Source organism: Ailuropoda melanoleuca, chromosome 1 (assembly GCF_002007445.2).
Source record: "Ailuropoda melanoleuca isolate Jingjing chromosome 1, ASM200744v2, whole genome shotgun sequence".
In the NCBI taxonomy this organism is placed as follows: domain Eukaryota; kingdom Metazoa; phylum Chordata; class Mammalia; order Carnivora; family Ursidae; genus Ailuropoda; species Ailuropoda melanoleuca.
The window spans coordinates 119,592,806-119,609,839 of record NC_048218.1 but is presented as its reverse complement, the minus strand read 5'-3'; the positions used below and the strand labels follow the sequence as shown (position 1 = coordinate 119,609,839).

Genomic DNA, 17,034 nt, shown 5'->3' with positions numbered 1-17,034 from the left:
AGAGCTAGCATTACACTTGACGTTTTTCTCAACACCAGACTTACAGAAACCAATGCACTGTCACCAGTTCATCTAGGTTAGCGCAGGAGGGAAGCATGGCCATGGGACAAGTGCAAGGCAATGACGCCCATTACTATTCCGACATGTCTCTTACAAAGATCACACCANTCATCTAGGTTAGCGCAGGAGGGAAGCATGGCCATGGGACAAGTGCAAGGCAATGACGCCCATTACTATTCCAACATGTCTCTTACAAAGATCACACCAAGACTAAAAATGGTGGAGACTTTGCTTTCAGAGTTCTTTTCAATACAGTTATCTAATGAACAGGCTGCCCAGACATCCCTACTTTAGGACTCAGAGGACAAGTTTCCAAACTGCCCTCGTCCCTGCTATTTCCTTTTAGCGTGCTTAGTTCCCATCACCGAAGATGCCAAAATCTAGCTGATTTGTTACTTAGGATTCAGAAAGTTAGCAAGCAGGTTTCTGGAAACAAGTCTGTGACCATTTTATTTTTTGATGTATGAATTTCGCTGGGGGCAGAGATGGGGGTGCGACAGTAACAAAAAGGAATGAGTGACAGGCAGGCCTGTGTCACAGGTCTTTGTTCCTCTGGGGAAAGGTCTGGAATGAACTCAGCGTGCTGTGCTGCTATAGGAAATGGCATGTCTTTGTTTAGTCGGAAAAACCGGGTTCTGTTACCTAAGCGAAGGAGAGAGGACCGCAGAGGAAGAGCTGCAGGCCCCTTCCGTTGGGGCGGTCATCGTCCCACAGGACTCACCCGCAAGGGTCTTCCCTTTGGGACAAATGCTGTAAAAGTTCAAGTTTCTCCAACGCATATGTTGAAAAATAAATAAAACCATGGCAGTAAATTTCTGTTTTCTTTGAAGCCAGGCTTAACATGAGTGGAAGCATTGTACTCAGAGAAAAATGTCTGTTACAGTCCAGTACCCCCCAGGCCCCTGCAACAGGTTTGACAGCAGGCTCGATAGAGCCGGCGGCTTCCGGTCCAGTGGCCGTGAATGCCTCCAGTCAATATCTGCTCCCGGACCTGACTGCTGAGCACAGCACAAAGAACACGGGGCTTTTATCCAGGAAGCTGCCACTCTGACTCTGGGAATATGCACTACAATTAGGGCCTGCTTTCTCTGCAGCCGATGGCCGAATTCAGTATTTCAGTCATTAGAAGTCCTGCAAAAACAGAAAGAAGTGTGATGCCCTTTGAGTGTACTTTGTGTCGTGCTCATTTCTTAATGCAAAGGAAAGTAATGTAATGTGTACCGGCTGGTCCGAATTTAGGCTGCCGGCTCATGAAAATGTTTTAAGTGGAGGAACTGAAACTCACGCACGTTTTCATACTTAACACAAGGATCCGTGGCTGCAGGTAGTCTAAAGTAGTTCTTGAAAATTAGGCAGGCTTTACATTCTTGCAGTTAAGCGTGAGAAACGATAACCAAACAAGAAGAGGGATGTTCCTTTTTGAACTGGACGGGATATGCAATGAAAAATGCTGGGATCAGCAGTAGGAAAATCGAAAAGTTGAAAATACGGTGCATGGCATTCGCTTATTAAGAAAGACAGAAAAATAAAGCAGGAAAAGAGGACAAAGAGTAGGGCTGGAAAGAAGGTGTTATTTTAGGTCGGGGTTGGCAAAGTTTATCTTTTAGGTTTTGCGGGCCATATTCTGTCGTCTCAGGCACCCAACTCAACCAGGCCCTTGACTGCTAAAGCCACCAGAGTCAACAGTAAACAAGGGGTGGTCACTGTGTTCCAATAAAACTTTATTCACAAAAACAGGCCATGGGCTGTACTAGGCTCATAGGCTCATAGGCCATGGGCAGTACTAGGCTCATAGGCTGTACTAGGCTCATTGCCAAACTCCATTAGATAGTCTTCACAGAAGACCTCTCCAATAAGGAGACATCGGTGCAAGGAAATGTATGATGTGAGGGAGCAAGCCACAGACGGGGCTTCGAAGGAAGAAGGTTCCAGGCGGACAAAGGTTGTGACCTAGTCCAACATGGCCTACGTTCTACAGAATACACNTGCAAGGAAATGTATGATGTGAGGGAGCAAGCCACAGACGGGGCTTCGAAGGAAGAAGGTTCCAGGCGGACACAGGTTGTGACCTAGTCCAACATGGCCTACGTTCTACAGAATACACAGTTATTCTATATAGAATCACTGATCATTATTTACCCATGTTTTGTTCCGCTCTTCTCAAACGCGCCCGTTAACCATGGCCCAACAGGCCACCAAGCTGACACGTCACCATTTACCACCCCACGCCCTCCAGCTGGATCTGTACACTGTCCAGTTGTTTGGTTTCACAAATTTGACAGCAGCAAACACCGATGCGTATCTAATGTTGCTGGCCATTGATAGGCTTATTAGGTCAAAAGGTATTTTACAGATCTTCCCGCTGCCCTATTTCCCACCTTAGAAATCTGCGTGAGACACAGACACTGAAAACTTCCCATCGGGTGTTGTCACAATTGCTTGTGCTCGTCCAGTAGGCACAGACCAGCAAAGTGTGCAGCGCTGGTTTTCACGAGCGGAGGATGAAGGTCAAGTGTAAGGTGGGTAACATCTGGGGCACCACTTACTCCCAAGCTGTGTAACCTCTGGGCGTCAACGCCTCCGTAGCTTTAGAACGAGGCTGGTCATGTCAACTCCTTCATTGCACTGCTCTAAGTTTAACAGGAGATAATTATGTAAAGTCTCAAAACTGTGCCTGGCCCATAGTTAAATACTCACAAGTGTCACGTAAAAGCTATGGTCGCTGTATAGTTTCTCACGTTGTGCTGTCTACTCATGTCTTTTTCCCCTTAGTTTTGAAATTCTGCTCTTTTTAGGTTTTCCACTGAAGGCTGCTGATTTCATTAGCTTTACTTCCACATGAAGGGCCTGGGAACCAGTAATAAATGTCATATAAGGGAACTCCGGACTTTTACAACCAGTAACTGATTTAAAATCAGGGAATGCATCTGACATCGTGAGAGGTACTTTTTAATACAACCGTATTCACTTATTAAGCTTTTGATTTTGAGTTCTCAGCATTCTAGACTTGTTGGCATAAAGGTGACACACTCTAACAAGAGTAAACAAACAAAAACAAAGGATAGGTGTTGGCCCTGATCCTGCAGTGGCCTAAGAGAAAAAGCCCATTATCATACCTGAAAATAGCACTTATTTAAGAACTACTGTATATAAGGTGTGGATTTGGCCCAGCAGATGCAAAAAAACCCCACACAGATGGTCTTGGTACTCAAGAAATGCAATTATACATCTTTCCTATTCTCCTCCTCCTCCTTCTTCTTTTTTGGCAGGGGGGAAGGGGATGTCACTGTTACCCTATATTAGCTCTAGTTATGTGATGGAATCTGTCACTACACTCTACCAGCCCTGATAAGGGTTCTGGTAGAGCACTGAAGGGAAAAGGGGACTTTCCCTTGTTAATTTTAAATTGTTCTCTTCAAATCTTCCACACTGGGTATGGCCCCCAGATACAAATGCAAGGTTTTGCTCAATCTCTGTACTTTACTGAAGGGAATGGAAAGAATGAAAACACTATTATGCCTATGGGCCCATCACAAAGTTTTAAGTAGGCAGCTAGACTGCAGGCTGCTTTTGAATAACTCCTGATAGGTCTGCACCTAGTACAGCATGCAAGGTGCTGGATTCAGCGAAGGTGGGAAGAAATGAGGGAAGGAAACAGAACAGCAGTACTGGCCAGCTACTTGCCCTTCCTTTGTCTAAGCTTTTACCATAATGCCACGTCTTTTCTTTGACCTTCTCTCCCTGGAAAGAAAGGTATTTATTCATGCGCCAAACTTGCTAGTCACCCTCCTGCTGTCATCCCTAAAAGGCCATCATAATCATGGGGCAAAGCCTTATTTCCAGAGCCCTCTATTTCACAGTGAACACGAGGGATCTGCTGTTGCAGTGCTCTCCCCAGGGCCCAGGCCATGGACCACCTTCAGTAGGAAGAACACCTCTTCTTCCTTAGGTGGAAGAATTCCAGGGACTCAGGCGGCCCTGGAAAGAGCCACGATGACTCAAGGAAGAGGACAAAGAGCTGCTGAAGAAGACCAAACACGAGTGCCCACTTCCCCCACAAGAGAAAGGGTGAAGCTGGATTTCTGGGATGAATGAGGGAAGCAGGTGGTGAAGCGTCACAGCCTCCGTGACTGCTGGCTGGGGGTGCAGCCCTGTTCACACCCCCAGCTCCAGACAAGGGCTGCTCTCGGCTCAGCCAGCAAGAAGGTCTGTGGGGCTTGAATGGTCGTAATGGATTAGTAACGAAGGATCCTGCTCTGGAAAATGAATTGCAGAGTTCAGTATGAAGCAAATGGACTGTCTGAAATTCAATTCATATTGGGCCATAAATGAGAAAACTCTGGCTCCAAAAAGCGGTAGATACAGACACTTCTCCCAAGAGAAAATCCAGAATAAAAGCAGAATTTAAAACTTCATAATTTGGGTTTCTATGAATACTTTATGTCTAGCTTTTAAAAGGGAATATCGTTAAATGAATTTGAACACTAATTTTTTTTTTTTTTGTTTTTAAAGCCCACACTCAAAATGCAAGAGAAAGAGTACTTTCTTCATTAGGGCAAAAGTAGTCACTTGAACATAGAACTGTATTTTGGGGGAAGGGAGCGTAATATGGCAACTGTCTAAATTTCCAAGTGAAATCTGAAAGCAAGCAGTGACTTTTAGCCTCAAGACCGTTGTGCACCTGCAGAGAATACAATAACACCTCCAGGAGTTATGCAGGGCTACAGCCCTGAAGGGAACGATGCAAGACATGGGACACAGAGAAGAGCAAGAANTGGCCCTGGAAAGAGCCACGATGACTCAAGGAAGAGGACAAAGAGCTGCTGAAGAAGACCAAACACGAGTGCCCACTTCCCCCACAAGAGAAAGGGTGAAGCTGGATTTCTGGGATGAATGAGGGAAGCAGGTGGTGAAGCGTCACAGCCTCCGTGACTGCTGGCTGGGGGTGCAGCCCTGTTCACACCCCCAGCTCCAGACAAGGGCTGCTCTCGGCTCAGCCAGCAAAAAGGTCTGTGGGGCTTGAATGGTCGCAATGGATTAGTAATGAAGGATCCTGCTCTGGAAAATGAATTGCAGAGTTCAGTATGAAGCAAATGGACTGTCTGAAATTCAATTCATATTGGGCCATAAATGAGAAAACTCTGGCTCCAAAAAGCGGTAGATACAGACACTTCTCCCAAGAGAAAATCCAGAATAAAAGCAGAATTTAAAACTTCATAATTTGGGTTTCTATGAATACTTTATGTCTAGCTTTTAAAAGGGAATATCGTTAAATGAATTTGAACACTAATTTTTTTTTTTTTTGTTTTTAAAGCCCACACTCAAAATGCAAGAGAAAGAGTACTTTCTTCATTAGGGCAAAAGTAGTCACTTGAACATAGAACTGTATTTTGGGGGAAGGGAGCGTAATATGGCAACTGTCTAAATTTCCAAGTGAAATCTGAAAGCAAGCAGTGACTTTTAGCCTCAAGACCGTTGTGCACCTGCAGAGAATACAATAACACCTCCAGGAGTTATGCAGGGCTACAGCCCTGAAGGGAACGATGCAAGACATGGGACACAGAGAAGAGCAAGAAGGAAAAATCAGCTCCACTCTGGATACACATTCAGGTTCTGTCGTGAACGCTCCAAAAAATCTCAGTAATCTAGTAAACTGCACTCACTGATATTCTTCCAAAACACTGCACCTTTCTGTATGGCTTAATAAAACACGGACTCTGGTCAGAGCCAACGATTCGAGAGCGTGAGAGATGTTCTAATTTATCTTTCGGGCACAAGTTCTGGTGAAGTCAGTGGAGAATAACTTTCAGAAGAAAAGAGGAAATTCCCCACCTCCAGTGTTTCTTCACTTCCAAACTACTTGAATTAAATGAACATAATGCAGGAATCCTACATTCTCTAGGACAATCTTTCTGTGACAACTCAGGGAAAGAAGATACCTACTTTCTACCGTCCCACCTATAAGCCCATGAATCCAAAGTCATGATTTTGAGTTAAGAAAAGAAATACCAAGAAATTCTACTATTATTTCCAGGACACTCGAAACAATGTGAGTTTCTATGCTCTGTCTCCACTGCCTGACCATGCCCTGTGGATAATGCCCCGAGAGAGAGGCAGAGTAAGCAAAAGGCATTGCCTTTAACTAGCTGGTTTCTTTTAACACAAATGGACGCATTTCCGTACATATTTATAAGGCTTGGTGGTTATTATTAGGCTGTAATTGTAGTTGTTCTAACACCTAATAAGCCATGGTTGGAAAAACAAAGGCAGGTTAATTTGTGATCTCCTCTACTCATTCAGAGGCAAATTAAGTGTCAAACAGCTAATACGGAACATATTTCATTTTATGAGATTTTAATTTAATTCTGCCCCATATCGTTGATGCCTTAATATAGGGTGGTTTATCTAAAAAGAGGAGCAATTTATAAACCTCTTTCAATAGAATCTTTAATGATAGGATATGATAGCATAATTATCACAGCGCCTGCCGTCCTTCTAAACAGAGATCTGCCGGTACTTCCATCATCAACACAAATCCCGTTTTCAAGAGACTTATAATTTCAATTTTAAAGCTGGCACCAGAAGGACAATTATGTGTACAAAATAATGAGAATATCCCCAAATTTTGTCCTCATATAATTAAAAATGTTTATTCTAAAATCTCTGTAAGCTCTCTTGATCTCTTTTTCTATAAGACGGTTACAGAGCAAGCATTTTGGAACCTGAGTTCTAGATCAAATCATTTTACTTTCCCAGGATACCGCTCTAGCCCTCAGCAGAGAGGTGCTGTTATGATTTCAGCAACGGAGCCATACTTGCCCAGACGACCCTTCCCTCCTAAAAGGATCACAGGCATCTACTCCTAGCACCTGAGAAGGCCCAAAAGCAAGGAAGGGGTTCATGACTGAGTGAGGCCAGTGTTTCTCGGGCCCCACTGCCTCGAATGCTAACTCCCAGCATTTGTTTAGAGCTCTGTGCCCTGAAGAGTGCGCACACGTATAGGACTTCATTGAACTCCTCCTTCGATTTGGAGAGAAAGGCAGAAAACCACATTTCCAGGGGATGAAACCGACCCACGCAAGGGCATGTTACCAGAGTTCCCAGAACAGGTGAGTGTAAATGAAGCAAGTGTGGGGGGATTGGAGCTGTCCGGCTCATCCCGTCTCCCAGATGGAAACCTTTCACCAGGTGCCTGGCCNTTCATGCGCCAAACTTGCTAGTCACCCTCCTGCTGTCATCCCTAAAAGGCCATCATAATCATGGGGCAAAGCCTTATTTCCAGAGCCCTCTATTTCACAGTGAACACGAGGGATCTGCTGTTGCAGTGCTCTCCCCAGGGCCCAGGCCATGGACCACCTTCAGTAGGAAGAACACCTCTTCTTCCTTAGGTGGAAGAATTCCAGGGACTCAGGTGGCCCTGGAAAGAGCCACGATGACTCAAGGAAGAGGACAAAGAGCTGCTGAAGAAGACCAAACACGAGTGCCCACTTCCCCCACAAGAGAAAGGGTGAAGCTGGATTTCTGGGATGAATGAGGGAAGCAGGTGGTGAAGCGTCACAGCCTCCGTGACTGCTGGCTGGGGGTGCAGCCCTGTTCACACCCCCAGCTCCAGACAAGGGCTGCTCTCGGCTCAGCCAGCAAAAAGGTCTGTGGGGCTTGAATGGTCGCAATGGATTAGTAATGAAGGATCCTGCTCTGGAAAATGAATTGCAGAGTTCAGTATGAAGCAAATGGACTGTCTGAAATTCAATTCATATTGGGCCATAAATGAGAAAACTCTGGCTCCAAAAAGGTAGATACAGACACTTCTCCCAAGAGAAAATCCAGAATAAAAGCAGAATTTAAAACTTCATAATTTGGGTTTCTATGAATACTTTATGTCTAGCTTTTAAAAGGGAATATCGTTAAATGAATTTGAACACTAATTTTTTTTTTTTGTTTTTAAAGCCCACACTCAAAATGCAAGAGAAAGAGTACTTTCTTCATTAGGGCAAAAGTAGTCACTTGAACATAGAACTGTATTTTGGGGGAAGGGAGCGTAATATGGCAACTGTCTAAATTTCCAAGTGAAATCTGAAAGCAAGCAGTGACTTTTAGCCTCAAGACCGTTGTGCACCTGCAGAGAATACAATAACACCTCCAGGAGTTATGCAGGGCTACAGCCCTGAAGGGAACGATGCAAGACATGGGACACAGAGAAGAGCAAGAAGGAAAAATCAGCTCCACTCTGGATACACATTCAGGTTCTGTCGTGAACGCTCCAAAAAATCTCAGTAATCTAGTAAACTGCACTCACTGATATTCTTCCAAAACACTGCACCTTTCTGTATGGCTTAATAAAACACGGACTCTGGTCAGAGCCAACGATTCGAGAGCGTGAGAGATGTTCTAATTTATCTTTCGGGCACAAGTTCTGGTGAAGTCAGTGGAGAATAACTTTCTGAAGAAAAGAGGAAATTCCCCACCTCCAGTGTTTCTTCACTTCCAAACTACTTGAATTAAATGAACATAATGCAGGAATCCTACATTCTCTAGGACAATCTTTCTGTGACAACTCAGGGAAAGAAGATACCTACTTTCTACCGTCCCACCTATAAGCCCATGAATCCAAAGTCATGATTTTGAGTTAAGAAAAGAAATACCAAGAAATTCTACTATTATTTCCAGGACACTCGAAACAATGTGAGTTTCTATGCTCTGTCTCCACTGCCTGACCATGCCCTGTGGATAATGCCCCGAGAGAGAGGCAGAGTAAGCAAAAGGCATTGCCTTTAACTAGCTGGTTTCTTTTAACACAAATGGACGCATTTCCGTACATATTTATAAGGCTTGGTGGTTATTATTAGGCTGTAATTGTAGTTGTTCTAACACCTAATAAGCCATGGTTGGAAAAACAAAGGCAGGTTAATTTGTGATCTCCTCTACTCATTCAGAGGCAAATTAAGTGTCAAACAGCTAATACGGAACATATTTCATTTTATGAGATTTTAATTTAATTCTGCCCCATATCGTTGATGCCTTAATATAGGGTGGTTTATCTAAAAAGAGGAGCAATTTATAAACCTCTTTCAATAGAATCTTTAATGATAGGATATGATAGCATAATTATCACAGCGCCTGCCGTCCTTCTAAACAGAGATCTGCCGGTACTTCCATCATCAACACAAATCCCGTTTTCAAGAGACTTATAATTTCAATTTTAAAGCTGGCACCAGAAGGACAATTATGTGTACAAAATAATGAGAATATCCCCAAATTTTGTCCTCATATAATTAAAAATGTTTATTCTAAAATCTCTGTAAGCTCTCTTGATCTCTTTTTCTATAAGACGGTTACAGAGCAAGCATTTTGGAACCTGAGTTCTAGATCAAATCATTTTACTTTCCCAGGATACCGCTCTAGCCCTCAGCAGAGAGGTGCTGTTATGATTTCAGCAACGGAGCCATACTTGCCCAGACGACCCTTCCCTCCTAAAAGGATCACAGGCATCTACTCCTAGCACCTGAGAAGGCCCAAAAGCAAGGAAGGGGTTCATGACTGAGTGAGGCCAGTGTTTCTCGGGCCCCACTGCCTCGAATGCTAACTCCCAGCATTTGTTTAGAGCTCTGTGCCCTGAAGAGTGCGCACACGTATAGGACTTCATTGAACTCCTCCTTCGATTTGGAGAGAAAGGCAGAAAACCACATTTCCAGGGGATGAAACCGACCCACGCAAGGGCATGTTACCAGAGTTCCCAGAACAGGTGAGTGTAAATGAAGCAAGTGTGGGGGGATTGGAGCTGTCCGGCTCATCCCGTCTCCCAGGTGGAAACCTTTCACCAGGTGCCTGGCCGAGTGCTGGGTACTGCCTGACAAGCAAGCAGGGTCGGTGACCAGCAGACAATACACCGCCAGGAAAGGGGATATGCACCACCGTGAAGGCACACATGGGGCGCTCTGAGCAACAGCCGTGGGGACACCAGCAGAGATGGCCTTGAGGATGAGGAGTTGAAGCAGGAGTTGGCCACGCAGCAAGGGAAGGCCACTGAGGGTGACGTGGAAAGAATGTCGTGTTACAAAGGTGCATGGGAGAGATGGGTCCTAGCCTCCCAGAGCCAAGTGCATAAGCTCGGGGTCCCCATCCAGAACCCTGCTAGGACTAGCAGTCCCCAGTGGCCACAGACCCAGCTCCTCACTACACTCTTCACGCAGCAATGACGCTCCCTCTCAGAAGCCTCCAGGACTCTCCTGAGGGCCTCGGGGTGGTCGACCAGCCTGACATTACAAATTTTGATAACTAGCCATTTAGGCAGCTGGAGAACCATTCAGTCAACTGTGTGAAGGGAAAAGCTGGAAGTCCTAAAACCTATAACAATCCCAGCTCAGCAGTCATACCTGAAATGCAACCCCCCAACCCCAGGACTTTCCAAAGTTGACCTGCCTCACCTTCTGATGTTTTTATCACAGGTGAGAGCTAATATGGAAGGTACAGGAATCCGGGCCCACCACACAAAGTATGGCTATTATATGAGGCTTGCTATTGCTGTATTCTGCCAAAGAACCAAGACTCAGGATTTTTATTGGTTAAATTAATATTTGAATTTAATAACAAGGCAAACTAGAATGGACCCATAGGAACTAGTTCATCCCATCACATAAACTCATTTATCTTGGAAGTTTATAACAGGATTTTTGAAAGAGTAAAGACTTCTGAGATTCCACAGAAAATCTGATTTAAATTACCACATCACAGAGACCGGAGTCTGGGAGGAATCAGCCACGTGCATCTCCAAGGCTGCTCTGGCCCTTGCTGGCTCTGTACCATGGGGGCAGAGCCTCGTCGAGGACCTTCGTGGGCCCATCTGCCCCACAAAGCCTCCACACCACAGGCTGAATTACATGGCATGTTTCAGCCTGAATTTGGAATTTCCTTCCCTTTTTGTAGAGGGGTTTTTCATTGGCCTCATGGTTTTATTTGAGTATATTTTTAGCAGGCTTCAGAACCCTGTAAACACTTACTTGTGTTCCAGTGAAAAGTCAAAGAATAAGTCACAAGTTTCTGTATTCTCTCTCTATAAAGACCCACTTCTCCTTTAATGCTCATGGAAGGCTGCAACACAGATTTATGACTTACCTCCAGGCAAATCTGCTCTGAAATTACAATTCAATAATGGGGGATGGATCCAAAAAACTGTTGGTAAAATATTATATGTGTACTTGGGCATGTAGTTACGGCTGTTAATATCAATTAATTCTGTTCACAGAGGAGGACTTGTTTTAAAACAACTTCATTTTTCTTTGGCATATACGTAATTACACAGCCTAACTAATGGCCATGGAGACGCAATCTACCATCTAAATAACCAGCATTATTCTTCAAAGTATTATTCGTGCTTTTCTAACTTTACTGTCTCCTAATGAAGGGTGATTACCAGATCTGACTAAATGTATACCTCAAGGCCGATAGGAAGGAGTGGCCCCTCCCAGACGCTGGCTCTGGTAATTACAGTACCAGACGGTCTTCCGGACATGACGACAAGAGCGTGCCATCTCAGCGTGGAAGCCCACGATTCCTTTTACCCCCAACCTGAGTGCGATAATATTTGTTTCCCCGAAACGTTCTGCTTTCTTTTCTAATGCATGTGACCGGCATCGTTTCCCTTCGTCTTTGTGTAAATCATACAGTCACGCACGTGTGTGGTTCTGTTTGGGAGACCTTTCCATCAGTCAAGTCCCTGTCGCTGTACACACCGTGGGGGCCCTGAGAATTTACCACAAAAACTTCATGACAGTTCGTTGTGATTGCCGGGACAGGAAGGACTTCGGGGTACCGGGAATGTTAGCATGAAAAACTTCAAACCCAATCTCTCCCAGATACATATTCCGAGGGGTAACTTTCCATTAGACCTTGACTTTTTAATTTAGCATTTACAGCCCACGGAACACACGTCAGCAAATATACACTGAATACTTGCCAGCCACCTAGTGTGACAGGCATTCTTCAGGAAGCAATGGGGATCTGCTTCAGTGAGCCCAGGAACAGTCGGGCTTGCCATATTTCAGAAGTAAATCTTAAACTCCTACCCCATCTTCAAAGCCCAGGAGCCACACTGTTAACCAAACGTCGTGAGACAGGAAAAGCTCGTGGTCTGTTCTGCTTTGTTAATGGGTAAAGGTTTACTACTTACACGTGCAGTGGAGGAATTGGAGATGGGTCGTAATGGTAACGCCCCTCGTGATGTCTCGCATCGATTGGTACAGGAGGGTGGAATGCAGGGAAGAGATGAGAAGGGTCTGAAACAGAAAGAAAATCCAGCATGTATAAAAGCAACGCTTGAAACAGAACCCCAACCCACGACACCACCCCACGCTGCTTCCTTCACAACGTAGGCTAAGTGCGCTTTCGAGAATCTGCGGAAGCACTCTTCCAAGTTCATGGTGAGGCCACAGGGGACCCCAGAACATGACCAAGCACCTCATACCTGCCCCCGAGGATGTGGGGGTGAGGAATGCAGCGACAACCCACACAGAAAAGCAAGAAAGGGGAATAAGGCATGTCCCCCCCTGAAGGGAAGGGCTGAAGGGAACCACAAAACCAAAAGGAACAGATTTCAAGACACATATTTCCTTTTATAATTGTCCTGTCAAGTGAAATTTAGACAAAAACGAATTATTACTATTACTATTATTCTTACTATTTATTACTAAATAAACACTAGTTTCGTTTCTCTCCTATTCATGATGCTTTTTAAAGGAAGGAGTCTTTTCTAAAGACCCTGCTAGAATCCATGGGTCTATGTACATGTATGTATGCACTTCCATACATAGGGATGGTACACACACACGTGCACACACACACGCACGATTTTAACATTTAAATGCACACTCCCCTCCTTCCTGTCTTGGGGCAGACTTCTACAGTCCTGACACGAGGACAAGGACAGCAAATCTACAGGTTAGCCTGGTTCTGAGCTGTGTCTGTAAGAAGTGATACAGCACCTCAAGATGGGAGGGAGGGGCTGTGCCAAACACGGACAAGGTGTAACCCCACCCGCACCAAGGATGTGCACAAGTTCCTGTGTCTGAGTAGTGTGTGTGTGTGTGTGTGTGTGTGATGGATTCAGCTGTTGTTTTCCTTTTCCTCCCTATACATTTCTCTTTCTCTTAAATTTTCTTCAACGAGAATCTTTTAGAATGTCAACATAGCAACCTTTTAAAAAAATTATGAAATCTCACTTCCCTTGTTTGAACTTTGCCCTTGCTGCCTTCCTTTGAGATTCGACCAGTCAGGTTAGGAGAAAAAAATAATGAAATAAGAGTGAAAAACTATTGACACGGTGTTGACAGAAGCAAGGCAGTGCCCGAAGCTATGGCTCCACCAGATGTGGAACCTTTCTTGGAAAACCTCTGGGATTGGGAGAAGAATGTTGTGACGCAAAGGCTTATTGACTCTATGCAGGGCTTGTGGTAAAAAAAAGGTGGGAGGGAGTGGCCAACAGGGCGGCTAGGAATCATCATGGGGCCATGCCACTGTCACTGTGATATCACTAAGAATAACCACTCTGGAAACTTAACAGGTGAGGGATTTCCAACCACCTCCTCACTTACCACACTGTACATTGTATAAATTCCACACGAAAAAAATCAATTCTATTTTAAGTGAACTGCTTAGGACTTATTATTTGAAGGGTGTTGGAGTTACTCTTTTGTAATGCAAATCTTGATGGCACTGCTGTCAAACTCAGTCCGGGCCCCCCCCAAATCAGTCATCCTGCGGAGCCAAAATGTCCAATTTCACGTCACCATTTTTGATGAAAAGTATTCATCCTTCTTAAAACAACCTACAATTGAGTGGAGTAATCTTTTTCACTAGTTTGAAAGTCCGACACACATTCAGTAAGGATTTCCTCATTTTAAATTTTGAAACAGGCCTCAATGCAACAGATTTTGAGTCCAGAGTGAGGAGGTTGGCCACCAGACGTGGGGGTGGCTCTTTCAGTGGCCCCGGTCACGTGAACACGCTTGCCTCCCGTGCACTTCGAACTCAGCTCACGTTATCTGCTCTTGGAACTCAGAGAAATAAGGCCACGAACACTGTGTTTCAGTCAAACATTCATAAAGTCTTGAGCCGTCTCCTAAGGGTTTCTCCCACACATTTCCTGGGGCCATTTTGAGGGACGTTGTGACAAGTACGTCATCAGAGTTGGAAGATCTTTTCACTTCTTCCCTTCTTGGCTCTTGGCTGTGGTCTGTGTGATTAAATTCTCTCTACCAGATAAGTGGGTGTCCACTGTATCTGATTTCCTCTATGTGGGTTCAATGATGAATTATGTCAAGGCACAAATCTGCGTTTTTCACATACACAGGGCTCAAAAGGCGTGAATTTATCCCACGTTCAGTATCTGCCTCATACATCCCGGAAGCAACACTCCTTCTTCTCATTTGAGTTTTAATAATGAAGTTTGCTGATTATGTGCACGCAGGTGAAGACCAATGTGTTGATCCTATAAAATCAAGAGTGTACCCAAGCAGCATAAAAATCCCCCCCCCCAAGAAAACCTGTAGGGATGTCGTGGACATTTAAAAGACACTGCCACCTTCTTATTTTAACGAGAGGGTATTTTAACAAGATTTTAATTCACTCGTATTCTCGCCCTCTCTCCTTTCAGAATGAAAGAGAAAATGGCCAAGCGCAGCAAAGCCATTTGAGAGGAAAATGGAAGACACGATTACTGGGACATTCATCGTCCTTTCTCACTGTTGAGTCTGGTGTCTTGTGAGCTTAAAAGCTCATTCTGACCAAGACCACGTGTTTATTTATGTCCTAAGGAAATCCGTGAACTCTGCATTGTGGAATTAGGGTAAATAAAGAACAGAAATTAATGGAATTGATCTGATTTGAGCACACACCTCCGGTCTCAGTTTAAGTATTTTACTGCTTCTATTTGCTCCCCTCTTGATCGAGTCTAAAATAAGTTCTCCTGGACTCATGGAGTCTATGCAAACAAGTATTCCTGGTGTGTTAGTGATCAGGGGAGATCACAGCTCGCAAGCTCCCTGCCGGGAAAAATGCAAAGCAACACCCCTCCTCCAATTCAAGACATGCCTCAGCACAGCTTCACGGTCTCAACGAAGAATGAAAAAGAGTACGATCTGTCCCATCTCGTCTGTGGCATTGCACGACATTCACCCTCCCACATTTCTCGAACAGAGAACAAGTTCCCAAATCCTCCGGCGCTGGGTGCCTTCCTTGCATGTTGGCCTGTCATTTGCATGTGCAAGATGGGCAGCGTATTCCATCGCGGGCCCGAGAAGCCGTCCAAGAAAAGCCACAAGACAAGCACAGGCCCTTGTCGCCAGCCGCCACCGTCATCACTCCCGGGCGGGTGATTACTTACCCCGGAGCGCGTGGCTGCGGAGCACAGAACTCAAGCGCGTGTGCAGTGAGACCCCGCCCCGCAGCCGTCTCCAGCTCCGGCCCCTCACAAAACACCGCATGATGACTTTTGCAAAGTCGGGCGAGAACTGCTGAAGCAGAAGGAAGTGCCAGCAGACCTGGCTACCTCCTATTTATCATACAATTTCCTGACTGATGGTTCCACAAACCAGCTGCTAAGTGCTGTGTACTCTACTGTCAGCAAACTAACGGGCTAAATGGAAGACAGGGAGAATAATGGGCAGAACTGGTGGAATCAATTTTACCGAGGGAATTAAAATTCTACCAGGTGGGGGGGGGAGGCTGCAGAGCCGTGGTAAGCAGTCAACTGTACATGCTTATGGCTGCACAGATGATTTATTGCATGCTTGCAAGAGGCTTGACGATTAGACCACATTCCTCTTGTACTGAACTGAGATTGGAAGAGCGCGTATTATCCGAGGCTTCAGCCGAATAGTCTTTAAACCCCATAAATATGTAATCGGCTTGACACGTGTTTAAATTGAAATGCATAGTAAAAATATTTGTGCTGGGTATAGTTGTCGGCATTCGATTTCATGCTGGATGTCATCATGCTACACATCAAGGGTCTCATTAGGAACGAGAGGCATTGATTTTTAGGTCTTCACAACAGCCGGGGTGGATCGTAAAACCTGTAGCCAGAGAAAGACACTTGGAGATTTATCTGCGGTTGCAGCTTTCTCCCAAGAAATAGTTTGAGTATCCTCGGGCTAGAAGATCTCTTAGATGCCATTCTGGAAAACTGTCTTTTAAGGTATGAAATTTCCATATAGAAGTTGCAGATTAAAAAAGAAAGATCAAAGTTGGCTCACTTAGTGCCCGAAAGGAGTATAATTCACAGAGGGTCCTTGAGGGGCCGGAAGGACCCAGAAACTGCTCACACACAGAGCCCACAGGAGCCCCCTGCCCAAGCTCTCCAGGCTTATTTAAATGCTAAAGTTGTCTGCGCACTCACTTTGGAACTTATTCGAGACCAGAAGTAGAGATTATTTTTCCTGTCATTAGGGTCAAACCCTGCCCGTAGGAATGTCCAGGCCCCTCAAATTCACTCATTCGCCTGTTGTCAGCAGAAATATCATTAAAATCTCATGTGGCCAACAGCCTTTCTGCCAAAACCAAAATAATCGCCAGGTGACTATCAAATGAGGGGTCTCAAGCCAGAGAAAGGGAGAGAGAGACCCTCTCCCTACAGTGAGAAGGTGGAGAGTCACCGGGGTCTTGTCTCTGCCTTGTCTGCCTTGGGCATTTCCAGTGGTCACCTCGGAGCCTGCGAGACCTTCGCCAGGGCTCAGTGGCCTGAGGGAGACATCACCCAGTGGACTGGCTCGAACACCCAGCAGACTCACCCCAAGGCACATGAGGAATCTTCTTCGTGGTCTCACATGCATGTGACATAGAACTGGAAACATCTGCAGTGTCATTAACGTTTTTAAGACCCTCCGTAGCGTGGAGCAAGTTTTAAGAAACTGGTTCTAATATACTCTAGAAATCTATAAATGTCTTGCATTTAAAAACAAACAAACAAACAAAAAAGATCTA

The 17,034-nt window shown here is 45.0% G+C and overlaps 1 protein-coding gene across 1 annotated transcript in view; it reads right to left on the bottom strand.

The window, feature by feature from the left end:
* The window catches only part of GLI3 (GLI family zinc finger 3), a 278,170-nt gene that overhangs the window by 114,581 nt on the left and 146,555 nt on the right, over positions 1-17,034 (bottom strand). Inside the window, exon 4 of the mRNA XM_002914138.4 lies at positions 12,227-12,332. Coding sequence (XP_002914184.2) covers positions 12,227-12,332 — 106 coding nt within the window. The remainder of the gene's footprint in view (positions 1-12,226; positions 12,333-17,034) is intronic.